This window comes from Thunnus albacares, chromosome 2, assembly GCF_914725855.1.
Source record: "Thunnus albacares chromosome 2, fThuAlb1.1, whole genome shotgun sequence".
NCBI lineage: Eukaryota > Metazoa > Chordata > Actinopteri > Scombriformes > Scombridae > Thunnus > Thunnus albacares.
In genome coordinates this window covers 7,795,853-7,810,691 of record NC_058107.1, presented here as the reverse complement: position 1 = coordinate 7,810,691, position 14,839 = coordinate 7,795,853, and the positions used below count along the sequence as shown (strand labels likewise).

The window sequence follows — 14,839 nt, the reverse complement described above, 5'->3', positions numbered from 1 at the left end:
ATAAAACACAGTTTCTGATTCGTGAAACCTTTGCTCTTTTTGTGAACATGCAAAAAACAGCGATTTCACTCCTTTTTTGGCATCCAAACCACATTAGACCAGGTCCAGATCTCACTGCTTCTGGCAATGTTAGTCTCCTCACTTTTGCCAAAGCCTGTGCTGTGGCCTGTGTTAGAAGTACCATAATTCAGCCATTAGTGTTCTTGCTCTTCATACATACATACATACATACATGTATATATATATATATATATGTATATGTAGACATTTTTATAAAGAGCTTTCTTTCAATACTTTGTTACAGTTATCAACATTTGATTGACTGTCCACTAACATTTTCCATCATTTCAGACCCTGCTTTTCTCCTCCTGCCCACCAGTTGTCCTTATTGTGTTCCTACTTTTTCCATTCACCTGACCTTGCACTTGCCTGCAGTCATGATCCTCATTACCTCATTATCCAAAGAGTTTATACTGTAGACCTGCACAGTACCCTAGTCATTTGCCACAGTGTGTATCATGTCTACGCTTTTTTTTTTTTTTTTTGCTTTTTCCTGCCTGGCTTAACTTAACTGCCTCATTTTTATTGCTTTGTGAAGCATTTGTTTTTAAAGTTCTATATAAACAAATAAATAAATTATTATTATTATTATTATTATTATTATTATTATTATTATTATTATTATTATTAACCTTTTACCTGTTTAACCTGTTGGTGTCCTGTGTTGTGCCTGGTGACAAAGTAAATTCTTTTCATAATGATCCTGCTTTTTGAGTCTGTGAGTGTGCCTTTGGGTCAAAAGTAGTATTTCTCAGTTTCCCATACCCTTACAGTCACTATTGCTTGAAAGTACTTCTACAACTTTTGGTTGCATTCCTAATATAACTAATACTATTACTAATGTTTCAAGTACCTATGGAGCCCTTTAACTACTGCTAAAACCTCTATATGTAACTCAATCTTTGTTTCTTCCTGATATCCTCTTGCTCCTTTCCAGACCAACTGTCGTTTGAATGTCCTACTTTTGTCTCAGTTTCCTTCAGTCTTACTGTCTGGTCCATTTACATTCTGTACATTTCTGTCTATCTAACTTACTTTTTTCCTTCCGTCTTTCTATCTCCTCTCTTCCATGTTCCTGCGTTTCTCATGGTCATATGCATAGCTTCTACCATGTTGTGGTGGAAAACTGCCTTCCCATGACGAATGTGCCAGTGAAAGTGCAAAGATAGCATTATGCCAATAAGAGACAGTTCCCAGGAAGTTAGCAAGAAGGCTAATATGTGATATAGCAATTTGGTTTTCTGTGTGAAATGATTAAAGGCCGTCGGGTCCATTTTTAGTGTGAGAAAAAGGTGGAAGATGCTGAGACAGTAATTTTTAAGATAAGCCACGCTTGTATTATCACCAAAGCGGCAAGGTCACTTATGAATCTCAGAAATAATGACCAGATGGTTGAATATAATTAAAAATGAGGTAGAGACTAGAAACTAAGCTCCGCGATAGGAGGAGTTATGAAAAGTATATAATATGAGGTTTTATGATTTTGCATCAGGTTTTTTCTTTGTCCTGGGACAAGGAGGCCTCGGTTTGCTCTGTATATTTTTATATGCACAGTAAACCTATTCACATTGAACTCTACCAGCTTCCAGTGTATTTTTTTAGTCTTTCCCTTCTAAAGTTTTGAGTTTAATACGTTGTGGGTTTTAAGTTGTGGGTGACCTGAAGATTTATTGGCCCATTTGAAGATTTTTTCACAACAATGTCCCTATTGTTCTTTATCTGTCATTTTACTTTTCCCTTTATACTTCCCTTTTCCTTCTAATTTCTTTAATGTTTCCCACCAATTTTCTGTGCTTTTCCTGTTTACTTCTTTTTTGCTATTATTTCTCACTGCCTTTCCTTCACTCTTTATGTCCTTCCTTCTTCTCTCCCTCTTTCCCTCTGCCCCTCCTTTCCATCTATCCCTCACAATTTTATTGTTATATCCTTTCTGCTCCCTATAGAAAACACAGTGACAATACAGATTTAGTGGATCAGATTTATTTACAGTGTATGCCATGTACCAGGCACAACCAACCTGACCTGAAACCACGTTTTTCTCCAGGCTGTTTTCAGAGATTGCAAGAAGGAGATAAACATCACTTCCTTTGTCCACTATTTTGCCTGCTACTGGGGCTGCTGTGTTGAAGTATTGTAGTGGGCGCTGTCTAGCCATTCTGCCACACCCATGCCCACCACCTGTACAGTATTACAGATTTTAAGACCTGTCATGTGTGTACAAAATTTTGTGAGTTTTCAAGCATGTCTAGTCCCTTAAAAACAGCTTCGTACATTGTGGCGAACAATGTGTTGACATGGCAACGACTTTTAATGAAAACTCAAAAGCTTCAGGTGTTATCATTGTCAAGGTCTTACACCTTGGCTGACCAAATTTTATGTGTTTCTGGCTAACCTACTAGTAGTAGTTAGCAAAAGAGTGGCGCTTAAGACTTCCTGTTGCCAGTAGGTGGCACTATGACTATGACTCAATATGAGCCTATCCTTGCCCTCAGACCAGAACATTTATCAAGCATGGGAAATTTGGAAAAGATCTGATCATGCAGAGTCAAGTTATAACACTTTGTTTGTTCATGGCGAAACATCGAAATTTGCCACGCCACCACAGCAAAGGCATCCAGTGAAAACTCACCATTTTCACAATATGGAATCATCAAAGACTTAAGGCTTTTCTATTCAAATTTCAGATGGATCTGTTCATCCTGCTTAGTACAGCTCATAAAAGTACGGAACATGTAACTTCCTGTCACCAGTAAGTGACGCTATGAGTATGTCTCAATATTGACACATAGATGTATTCAGGATGGGAACCTCATGAAGCATGAGAAATTTGGGGCACATTGGACAATGTATGTTGGATTTATAAGGGCTTCCTGTTTTATGGCGAAACATCGACATTGCTGCATTGCCACGGCAAGGGCGTTCAGCTAAAACTCAAGATTTTGATAATTTTTCATCACAAAGGTTTTTAGATGACATTGACAAAACTGTGTTTTGTGTTGGTGGGGTTAAATCTCTAGGAGGAGTTTATTAAAATACAATGCCTGGAAATGGCAAAATCTGCACAAAAATTGAAATTAAATTCAAAATGGCTGACTTCCTGGTGAATTAGGGTATGGCTCCAGCAGGCTTATTTCTGCGTCTGGACATGTTACATCTCTCCATGTTAATCTAGTCCAGATTTGACAGGTCTAAGTACAGTGGTTTTTGATGTGGACCTGGTCTAATGCGGTCTGGATGCGAAAAAAGGAGTATAATCGCCCTTTTTCCATTTTCACAAATAGAATAAAGGTTTCACAAATCTGAAACTGTGTTTTATTGATTCTCTGGAGAATCCATGATAATTTAGTCCAGGTTTGACAGGTCTAAGTACAGTGGTATTTGATGTGGACCTGGTCTAATGTGGTCTGGATTAGAGAAAATCAGTGAAATTGCCCTTTTTTGCATTTTCACAAATAAAATAAAGGTTTCATAAATCAGAAACTGTGTTTTATTGATTCTCTGGGTTCTCCATGATAATTTAGTCCAGGTTTCACAGGTCTAAGTATAGTGGTATTTGATGTGGACCTGGTCTATTGTGGTCTGGATTAGGGAAAATCAGTGAAATCGCCCTTTTTAAGGTGGACCGTAAAATTCCAATCAGAAGCTGTGAATCGGATGCCAACTTCAGCCTCGTCTAACAACCTCATAATAATATACCTCATAGTTTTCCCCATGTGTTAAAGTCCCATGTGTCTATTATACACCCCCCCCCCCAACCCCCCCTCCAACACACACACACACACACACACACACACACACACACACACACACACACACACGATTCATTTTGCTCATTCTGGAAACAAACTCTTACCATGTGAAGAGTAATACCTGTGACATGTGTCCAGCAATTCTGGCTGTTTTATGTTTTCAAAGTGATGAGGTTTTTCCAAAGGGGATGGTCTTATCTAGATAGTTGAAGGATGTAGTCACTAATCTGTTGGAGAAAAGAGCGTGAGAGAGATATGAGGAGAGGATGGGAAATTGGGAATTGGGAGAGAAACATGACAGTAAACATTCTTTATGCACAACCCCTCTTGAGAACAGAAGGGCTTACTCAACACTATTATTGTAGCATTATGATATGCTGCTGTGCCTGAATGCAGGCAGGCCTGCCGCTCTGCACTTCATCTAGTGCATTAGCCTATCAGTGCAGAGGACGAGGGGATAAAAAGCGGCTGCGTCCCTCTCACTTCCTGGCCTTTCACTTCCTCCTCTGCTCTCCATTCGGGTAGGTACACGGCTGCATTGTCTGTAGCTCGTTGCTTTAGCCCTTGTTAGCCTGCGTATTAAACAGCTCGACTCTGTTTTTAGTGGTCCATGGTGGCTGAGGTGATTGCGATGAGCTCCATTGTTTCGCCATAAGCAAGTAAAGCCTTCAGGTATGAACTTGTGTCTTTAATTAGGTATAACAATACCCTGTTAGCCCAGGTGTTGAACACCTCACCTGTCCGTTTTTCATAGCGGATCCTGAACACATCACCGGCGCACCACAGATGCTCCAGTGAGCACAGAGCCTCCTCGTCTTTCTCCTCACTGGGAGGACGCTCGCTGTTCGGGACCTGTGGCTCAACTCTGGACAGTAAGATAAGTGCAGGAACACTGTTGCTTCGCCTTCCCTCGTTGTGCGGTGGCTGTTTTGCTTGGGACTGCCCTGTCGCCCTGCTACATAGACTATAGCTGCTTCGCCCGCTGCTCTCTGCTTCGCTTCCTACTTCGCTCGCTATCGTGACTGTTTTCTGCAAGTTACTGCTCGGCCCCCGGTCTTTGTCCCTGAGCGGCCGGCTCCAGCGGCAGTTGCCTAGTCGGGACTGTGTGTGGATGAGTGAGTGTTTGTGAGGACCGAGGGGGTGGATGAATGGTCATACAACACTAACTGGCTGTGCGTGGATGAGCGTGAGTGTGTGTGTAAGGGGGGTTGTATGGGATCAGGTAATTTTGTTTTCTTTGAGTGTTGTATATTTTTTTGGAATTAATTGGTTGGTCATTTATCATTTAGTTTGCATGTTAATTGAATGATTATGTCCATTTGATTTTGTATCTCTGGCCAGAGACCCTGTTTCTTTGCTTACTCTTGTTTGTTTGTTTTTTGGTTTTGTTACGTTACCAATTATGAAATAGTCTAATGATTTTTGTTTCCTATTTTCTATTTGAGTTTCAGCCCTAGGCTGTTAGTATTTTGTGTTAGGACATTTGTTATAATTCTTTTTACGATTTTTGTACTTGCATATTGTGTTACTGATTGTGTTCTCCCCCCTCCCTTTAGTTGCTGAGAGCCAACGGTGGTGGTGTCCTGGGTGGTGGTTTCCTTTCGTGTGTTGTGTGATCCTGGATTTTGGTTTTCTTTGCACTTCATCTTTTTTTTGCTGTGTGCCATGTACAAGTGGGGTGCTCCTTATTTAATTTGGACTTCCTTCCCCCAGTTTTCCCCTCACTACTGGTAAGCCTTAGCACTGGAGCAGGGTGTTAGCACTTTAGTTCTCTTTTGTCATTTTTAATGTATTGTGACCAACTAAATAAATTTGTTAAATATTTGTTAAACATTGAATCACATCTCCTGCCCTTTCTTGTATCACTTACCTGCGTGTTTCTCCATTACCATTTATATTTATTTAAAATTCCCAGGGTGCCGTTGGTTTTTTCAAATTTCATAAGCTTAAATCTTTACCCATAATCGTATCAGCCACATTATGTAAAACACTTACCTTTTATAATATTTTATAGAGGACTATTTTTAGTCTGTCAATTGGAGTAATTTACCTTCCATATGTGCTGACACATTTTCAGAAATGCCACTGTGGAATTATGTATGTGAATGTTTCCTCATTAGATAAGTAAACGGATATCAAGCCCTCCGTCACGGTTGCTGTGTGCAAATCAAAACCAGACATTTCTGTTGATTACAAATGGCTAATCAAGCAAGTGTGCCCTTCATAAACACATTTCGAAACCACATTTTAATATTGGCTCTAACACCAAGAACAGCGAGCATGTAAACAACTAGCATCAAGCAATGCTCTGAATACTTGAGAAATTCACATAGCACATGGACCTAGTCATGCCACAGTGTGATGCTTTAGACATTAACACTTGTTCCTTTCATAACACAATCACACAGATGATTAGCAGATAAAGCATGTTCACAATGTAGGTATTTGGTGAGTGTGCTACAGGAGATCCATACTGAGCTGACCAAATACATGCTCATATTCTAGCTTAGCAGAGGCTATAAATAGCCTGCTCGTGTTCACACAACAGCCTCTTTTACCACCGCTGGATATATTTGGCAGCTTTTGTGATCAAGAAGCAGGCAGAAGAATGAGCGACAGAGGGAGAATGTCTATTAAAAGCATAGGCTCACCTCCCACTCTTCCCTACAGTAACATGCTCAACTCAAGCTCAAGGATCATGTGGACTGTAGTGGATTGCTGTGTTCTTATTGACTGATTTTTTTATATTGCCTGTTTCTGTTTTTGACTGTGCTAAATCAGTGCATGTGTACAGCCTTGTGACTAGCAGGATATAACCATCGTATTTCTGCCCAGAGGATCACAGGCAGTAGCATCTGTGTCAAAACAAAACTATGTGGACATTACAGATGAACGAGTCTCTGCTACTTTCTAATATTTCAAGGGTCATTTGGGGGCAGGTTGTTCAACAGCACCACAGGCCACACAGCATGTGCCCAAGCTGCATTAGAATACTGCCTGGTATTCCAGTATCACTGGCATGACATGATGCAGCAGCAGGTGGCTTGTAATGAGTGATGACATGAGCAGAGCGTCAGCTGAGGTGAGCTTTCTCTAGCACCTGCTGATGTTCAGGCAGTAAGCACATTACATCAATGACACACATCCCTGCTGTCTGGTTTGGATGATGTCAGAAATTTCCCATTTGTTTTTGGAAGCAGCAAGGTGGCCAGTTAGAGAAACCATTCAAACCTTGCAGGTGCGACCCCCCCATATATTCACAAATGCAATAAATGTTTTGACTGAGGGACCCAGGGCCTCATCTACCCCATGTTCATGTCTCCTGTAGGTTCTCAGAGCTCCAAACCTGCAAATGAATCTCATATCTACAGTATATGTGCTGAGACACTAACAACACTACATGATTTATTATTGTATACTTCTTAACAATATGGAGAACTTCCAAAACAGCGAGCCAGTGGTAAAGTTGGTGGTTACAGGGTGCCATCCTAGCATGAGGCACCAGATGGGACTCAGATCTGGATGTCTTCCTCCCAGACTCAAGTGCTAGCTGACTGCTCATAATGAGCTGAGCTAACAGACTGTGCAGCTGGGCTCCTCCTCTGCAATAATAAGCTCCCTGAAAGCAATTACTAATAACTATACTTTTAAAAGCTCATTACAACTACCGGAAAGATAGTTTGACCATTGAGCTGGCCCATTTGTGTTTGCTGAACATATCTAAATTCTTGTTAATGAAACTTAACATATGTATGTTCCGGACCAGACAATAATTCTTCATTTTTGCTTGGTTTCACAATCTGTGCAGGCAATATAATTACTGTACCTGCCATCAGGAATGTCCCACAAATATAGCTTGTTTATGAGAGCTCATCAACAACAGAATGGCAACATTCACAGAGGAACATTGGCTTCAAACTCAGTCGAGGAGCTCTTTTTCGTGGGTTGAATAATGTGTGCATGGGGGTGAGTCAGAGTTGTTGAAGAGGAGGAGAGTGGAGAGAGGTTGCATCCCAGTCATGGTGTTGCTCTACATTCAGTCTGCAGGGTGACCAGGGGCCAGTGCTACTGTATGGGCTGTAGGCAGCAGTGAATCACAGACCTGTTGGAACACTAGTGGCACAGATTCTTCTCTAAAAACAAGCTCACAGTCCTTCTCCTATATACTCCCCTCTAGTTTGATCTTTCAGCTCACCCTCTCCACATATACTAAGAGACATTTTATGCCTATTGTTATGACAACAACTAATTAGTAATACCACAGTCATGCAAGTAAGATTGAGTACTGCAGACGTCTGCCAGTGCAGCAGTTCTCTGATTTAAATGTGGTTTCCTTGCTCCATAGTTTCCAGCTAAACACCACAGGCTTTGAAGATTAAGGAGGTTAACCCAGGACAATCCGTTAATGCAACCTCTCTGAAGAATCTGAATTTAATACTACAACACCATACATTTTTGGAGGTGCATTATAGGCCTAGTGCACTTGCATTGGTTAGCACATTTGAGCATATGAACATCTGAATACATCTGGATACATTTTAATTGATTAAATTATTTTTTATGGCAGTTGGAAATCAAATTGTGCACAGTTTACACACAGGTATAAGTGCAGGCTGGTAGAGCTGCTACTGATATTGGAAAGTCTTATTCTTGTGTTTGCACACATTAGTCTGAAATAAGTACCATCTGTTTCATGAGCTATTTAAGGCAAGAATCCCCTGTTGCAGCACAATTTAAAAACTAGTATTGGAGATTGCACATCTAGACTAACAGTTCCCAATCCGTAGGTAGGTATGTTGTTATGTTTACATGTCCACTGGTACGTGCTGCAATAGAAGGAATCTAAACCCAGTCAACTAAAGCCAAGACCAGAATTATTTGTCAACCTTACAATGACAAGAAAGTTGCAAGATTATTGTCCTTCATAACAAGGTGGCCAAAATATGGCGGTAAAAAGACTTTCAGTTATCGCTGATGCTACCAATGCTACAGACCTGCCCCTGTGTGCTCAAGACAACATGACAATCTACAAAAGTATGCTGAGCACTTGGGAAAGCACTTCAAAAATCCAGTCCATCATTATATCACAAATCCAAATGACACAGAGGATCAGTGTGGGCTTCTGAAGGAGGCTTTTGGGAAAATGACACTTGAGGATACGAAGCAGTAGAGCTCTCGCTCATCACAGCTCACATTAGCATTGACAGATCTGTTCTGCAGAGAGTTTTTTTTTTTTTTTGACAACACACAGGTGTCTCTCATTCCCTCTGTGTCATCTACCACCAATTTGGACCATCCCCACAAAAAGGTAACCACGGATTAAAATAAACACCAACAGATGTGACTGCACCTGTCCAGTCCACCTGGCAAACTTTTAACCATTTTTGTATGGAATATAGCCCACAACATATAAATCTATCTGTAATACTCTCAATCTCTCCCACTGTCTCTTTCATTAATATTCTGTTTTGTTCCGCCTGAAAAGTCCTGTCAGTGCTGTAATTTGTGATTCAGCTGAATAAGTGCCAGAGAGAAGCAGCAAGCTTCCTTCACCTCTCCTCTACCTTTGGCAAAACCTGCTGTTACCATAGAGATACTTCCTCCAACCACAGTCTTCATCTTGTCATACTTTTTCCTACTGACTTTGTAATTTCAGCTTTCCTTCTGAGCTGAATCTCAACCCAAACTACTACTTTAAGCTTTCTGACTGAAAGCTTAAAGTGAAGAGGGATCATTTCGAAAATTCCTGCAAGACAGGCATCCAGATGAACTTTGTCTCAAAACTTCCTCAGTCTTGGTATAGATTAATCAAATGTCTGAAAAAGTATTAAGTGGTCTCATTATGACCACATACACACAGTGAGGAGTTCGAACGTCACCCCAGGGAGTGATAGCCATCTGTATGAGTGTATGCTACAGTAAGCACAGCAATGAAGAGAGACAGGCAATCAAAGACACAGCATTTCAGTGTCGTGACCAAGAATAGCACTCACTCCTGATAGACAAGATACAGCTACTGCAGGAGCTTAGTGCAACCCATGCTATCTCATCATAAATAAATCCTCAGCTGTAGTGTCATTCATTCAATCAATCATTGATTGAGAAAATAACAATGCACTGTGGCAGTTCCAAGCTGCAAAGCAAAGATTCGGTTTTCTTTCCCTGACCCAGTCATCCCCTTTAACCCTTTCCTTATCTTTGATAGGCGCACTAAGTAAAACAGTATAGCACTTACTCAGAGACTGCTACGGCTGACAGGTTTTCTGCGAAGCTCCTTAGACACGGCACCTCCTCGTCCAGTAAGCCCGTCCATGTGGGGTCTCCCTCGGAAGCCACCAGTCAGAATGAGAGCTTCGCTGGTTCATCAAATTCTGGGATGTCATCCTCACTGGGGAGAGAGTGGAGCCGAGGGGAGAGAGAGATGCGCTGTGGCAGGGCAGAAAGCTGTGAGGCAGCGAGAGCAGCTGGAGATTACTGCTTACAGAGAGACAGAGAGGAGGAGAGAGGGAGGGAGTGGAGGACTACAGAGACATTGCATTGTAGAGTAATGCAGCAGACTGGTGATCACATACTGTAGAGAGTGAGAGGAGGCTCTCTCTCTCACTTCTCTGTCACCGGCTCACCCTTACCACCCCCCAACTCTTTCTTGCTCTCCCTATGCTGCAGCAGCTGTCACTAATCACACTAATGTATGCAGCTTGACACACTGTGTTAACAGTCAGCTGCCGATAGTTACAAACAACTGTAGGTTGATGTCAGTTACTTCTTAAATTGTGCAGCTCATTAGTGACTAAATTCAATGACCCTACTTCACCTCCTTTTAATGAGCAGCAGCGCTGCAATCTAATAACTGGCAGAACAAGGATTTTATTACAGTAAAATTCTGCTTTAATCTGCAAGTAAACAAGAATGAGAGCGATTAAAAAGAGATGAAGTTTCTTACTTAAAGAAAGAAGTGCTAGCATTGAAGAAAAGGCTGGCATTGCAAGGTTCTTTAGCAAAAGGGGGGAATTTACCATTTCTTAATTTCATAGTTGTGCAAAAACAAATACTTCAAGTATCATGTTTTTGTACAGTAGGTACCCATTAGATTCATTCACATTTCATCAATGTTTCTTTTCAGAGATTAAGAAAACCATATTTCCTGATAAAAGCTAGAGTTAACGCTTGAGTCTGTCACAATTATGAGTTTACACTTAAATTATCACTTAATTTCTATTGTATAGTTACTATTGTGTTCTTTTCACTCTTAGGTTACTCTCTTAGGTTAGGTAAGAGCTTATTTCTGTAACTTGTATTCAAAGCGATCAACAATGCCTTCTTGTATACTGCATACATACTGCATTAGAATACTCTGTAATAGCACTATAAAAGAGTACACTGAGGTACTGTAACAGAATGTACACTGATAGCAACATAGCAAAGTAAAGAAGTGTTATATTATTGTACCAGAGTGAAGAGTAAAACTGCACATGTCATGTCACAACCTAACAAGGTCCCAAGTGTCTGATACACTAGTTCAGGCTCACCTTAATTTGCTTGTTTTATATGCTAATATAAGCCAAGGGACATGTCACTGTGATACTACACAAACTACACACACACACATCACATCACATCGTCAAATTACACACTCACAGTAACAGATGGCAGAATCTAACGTGGCAAGCAGAACTACGTCAGTCAATCAATGAGTGTGAAAGTAAATAGTTATAAAAATTTGATTTTTTATAACGACTGACTTCGCGTTTAATTGCATAACAAAAGTGTGAGTGTTTTTGTACCAGTGATCCATGCTGGCCTGAGATCAGATTACACCTCCACCATCTCACCTTCATCTCTACACCTTCCCTAGGAATTGATTGAGTTTGTCTCTTTGCGCCTTGAATCAAACACTTTAATGGCATTTTTGAGCTCAGCTGCTTCAGACTTCTTTGATTCCGATGTGCAGCTTTGTTATAGTAATCTGAGGAGAAATCTGTGTCTGGACAAGCACACATCCAGGAAGAGCCCTTAATTAAAGACTTCCCCACAACGACTCAGGATGAGGTCATCACCTGCCAAAGAAACAGAGTATCTGCCGAAGGCATTTCAAAGCAACACCAATGCAACCTACTATCTGTGCAGAGAGAAGCACAGAAGCAAAGAAGTTTTCTTTTGGATCCTTAAATATCCTTGAGAAAATAATGTGTTTATTTTTATAAATAGAAACTAGTTTTAGCTTTTACACAATGCAGCATGTTGTTAGAGGTGAGGTATATTACTGCTTTCAGCCTGCTACTTTTTTAAACATTCATAGCTACTGCACCGCCTGTATCTACAGTAAATGCAATGGTAAAACAGGGTGTACTAGTGCTGGTTACTGCTCCTAAGACTAATTTTTTTAAAGTATGCATGTATTCTCTTGTGACACATGAAGTATACTCTACACTGGTAAGTCACATGTGAAGGCAATAAAGTTAATTGAAAGGTAGTTTTTATATAATATTATGTATGTATGTATTATGAATTAATCACATCAGTATGGAACAGGGTTGAATTTTCACAGTGATTCAGAGTACTGGGTTGAAGCAGAAGAATCATACTGATGTTACCTAGCAACAAGGTATCGTATGTGTCTAAAGCCAATCCCAGTGTAATTCTGAAGTAAAGACGGAAAATTACAATCCTTTTCACTGGGATTTTACTAGCCGTGAACTGCATTCAGGACTTTTACAGTCACTAACCAATCATTTCCATTTCTGCCGTCAATGCAAGTCTTCCTGCAGTGTGCAAACACTGTATAGGTATTGGTTTTTTGTTCCTGCAAAAATAACAACAAAAATTAATTATTTTTAAAAAGGTACACCATATAGTATTGTATGAAATAAATAATTATCAAGGATAAAATGAAATGATCAGACAGAGCAGCACCTCTTCAGCAGTTGCCACAAGCTTTCCAAGTCATCTACAAGAGGTAGCAGTGTAAAAACACTGCCATCCACTGGCTAAACACTGACATATCTACTTTTCTATCTTGCGTGTTCTGACGTGTTGATATAAGGTTAGGGCTATTAGAGAGAAATACTGCAATCTAGAGGTTTGAAGAGCCTGGTGTTGTTACATAACAGGCAGCCAAACCTTGCATTAGTTGAAAAAAGGCAGAGTCATGCCTGTATGACTAAGGGTTGGTGTTACATAAGCACAGAACACTCAGTACTGAGAAGAAACTGCTCTAGATACTGACTGTCAAGTGTCACTATTAAAGGAGCTTAATTCACTGTTTGAGGGAATTTAAAGTTGCTTACTCACTTGGTAAATCACACGACTACCACAAGACAACATAGAACTCGCAAATTTGCCGACAAAGCTTTTGATGTTGTTGACAATCTATCACAAACACAAAGCTGTTCATGTTCTCTGAGGGAAAAATGTCTCTGTGATTGGTTGTAAATAGTGAAGCTCGGTAAACAGAGTTACAACTATACCACTGCAGATACTTACAAAGACCACGTTTTTATTGACGCATCCTAACCATAATCTCAGCAACATGCAAACAGCAACTCTATAACATTTTTCTAATCTGATCTGCGTGGTTCTTTAATGCCACTCAGTGTAAGGAGGCTGTTGATTACTTACCAATAATTATGGGGGATGTGAGTGTAGTATCTTACTTTTCCCACAGAGGGTGCTATAGCCCATAATAAAGAGCAATAAAGATCAGCACTTTGTCAGAGGAGAAAAGCCAATGCGGTTAACTGATGTCTATTTGATATGAGATTATTATTAATATTCTCAACAAAAGCTTCATGCAATCTTCTGAATTCTTCTCAAAAGATGACAAAACATATTTCATCTACAAAAAAAGTTAAGAAACTGTACATATTATTGTGCTTGTTGTGTTGCAATGCTTGAACATGAAACACAATTCATATATAAACTCTGATTAGATTTTTATATGTCACTGAGGTTCTGTCTTGTTTGTTGCTTTGCTTGTTTATTGTTGTGTTATAACAGTAACTGTTGCCATAAATATTGTTTGGAATAGAAATGATAATAAATATATCAATTTTACAAAATTCAAAAAGCACCGCCCTACACTAACTGATCAGGTTGTAATGAAATGTGTTTCTCTTTTTATAGTACAAAAGTTGTTGTTGTTTTTACCAATGACTCAACACCAGCAGCCTTAAACTAAGGATAATGCAGGCTGTTAAATTCATTCAGCTTAGCGGTCTATCAAAGCAGTGAGGTTTTGATGTGCTCAGAGGAAGTCACCCATTATCTATGTACTGCGCGGACCCCTCGGCCCCTGAAGCTAGTCGACAGTGGACCAGCAGGCTGTGACCCACTTCTTTTGTGCCTTCACTTTATCAGCTCAAGGGGCTTTGTTTGTAATCATTCATCACCAGTACCCCGCCCCCAACATCCTGACCTCATCCACCCCTTCATCTCTCACACATACATATTGGTACATCTGTGGGGGCCTTTACAGAGTATAGTAATTCCATAACCTTTGACCTCAACTCATGCTAACCCTAATTTATGCCCTGGCCCTAAATTCACCTCTTGAAATAGTCAGCAAACACTTTTCAATTTGGAGTGTTTTTCTTCAATTTTCTCCCTCTGTAAAAATATGAAATATACACATACTACAGATAAACTGTATATACTGTATATACATTTGATGAATCTAACTTTAATTGTCTTGATCGTGTAAATATCAATCGTGAGTGAGGACCAGATTGCTGGTTGTTTGATCCCAATTCTTAACGACTTTGCTTCTTGAGGCTGGATACTATCACCTTCATCTTTGGAAAAAATGACAGGAGGCAAATGCTTTTGAAAGAAACATTAGCATCATAGTCAAGACGAGGCTGTTAATGCCAGCGTGACATTCTCCCTCACATGGAGTTATATATACAGCTGTCATGGATGCAATTAACTTCCTTAACACTTGTTTAGTAATTTTACATATTAGAGTTAATATGAGTTATTTTGATTATATCATAAAACAATATATACATAACATACTTGCTAAAATATACACA

The 14,839-nt window shown here is 39.9% G+C and overlaps 1 protein-coding gene and 1 long non-coding RNA gene across 12 annotated transcripts in view; one reads left to right on the top strand and one right to left on the bottom strand.

Moving 5' to 3' along the window:
- Positions 1–10,551, bottom strand: part of LOC122990719 (citron Rho-interacting kinase) — a 62,399-nt gene extending 51,848 nt beyond the window's left edge. For 5 of the 11 annotated variants that reach the window (XM_044364172.1, XM_044364206.1, XM_044364186.1 and 2 more), the window contains exons 1-2: positions 10,045–10,551; positions 3,931–4,036 (exon numbers count right to left, since the gene is read on the bottom strand). In XM_044364172.1, the coding sequence (XP_044220107.1) occupies positions 3,931–3,939 (9 nt within the window). In that variant the 5' untranslated portion in view covers positions 3,940–4,036; positions 10,045–10,551. The remainder of the gene's footprint in view (positions 1–3,930; positions 4,037–10,044) is intronic. The other 6 variants (XM_044364212.1, XM_044364245.1, XM_044364227.1 and 3 more) reach the window with 2 other exon arrangements.
- Positions 4,259–5,647, top strand: LOC122990802. The gene is made up of 3 exons (XR_006405487.1): positions 4,259–4,330; positions 4,414–4,481; positions 4,564–5,647. It is a non-coding gene; the product is annotated as an uncharacterized LOC122990802 (long non-coding RNA).
- Positions 10,552–14,839: the final 4,288 nt, after the last annotated feature.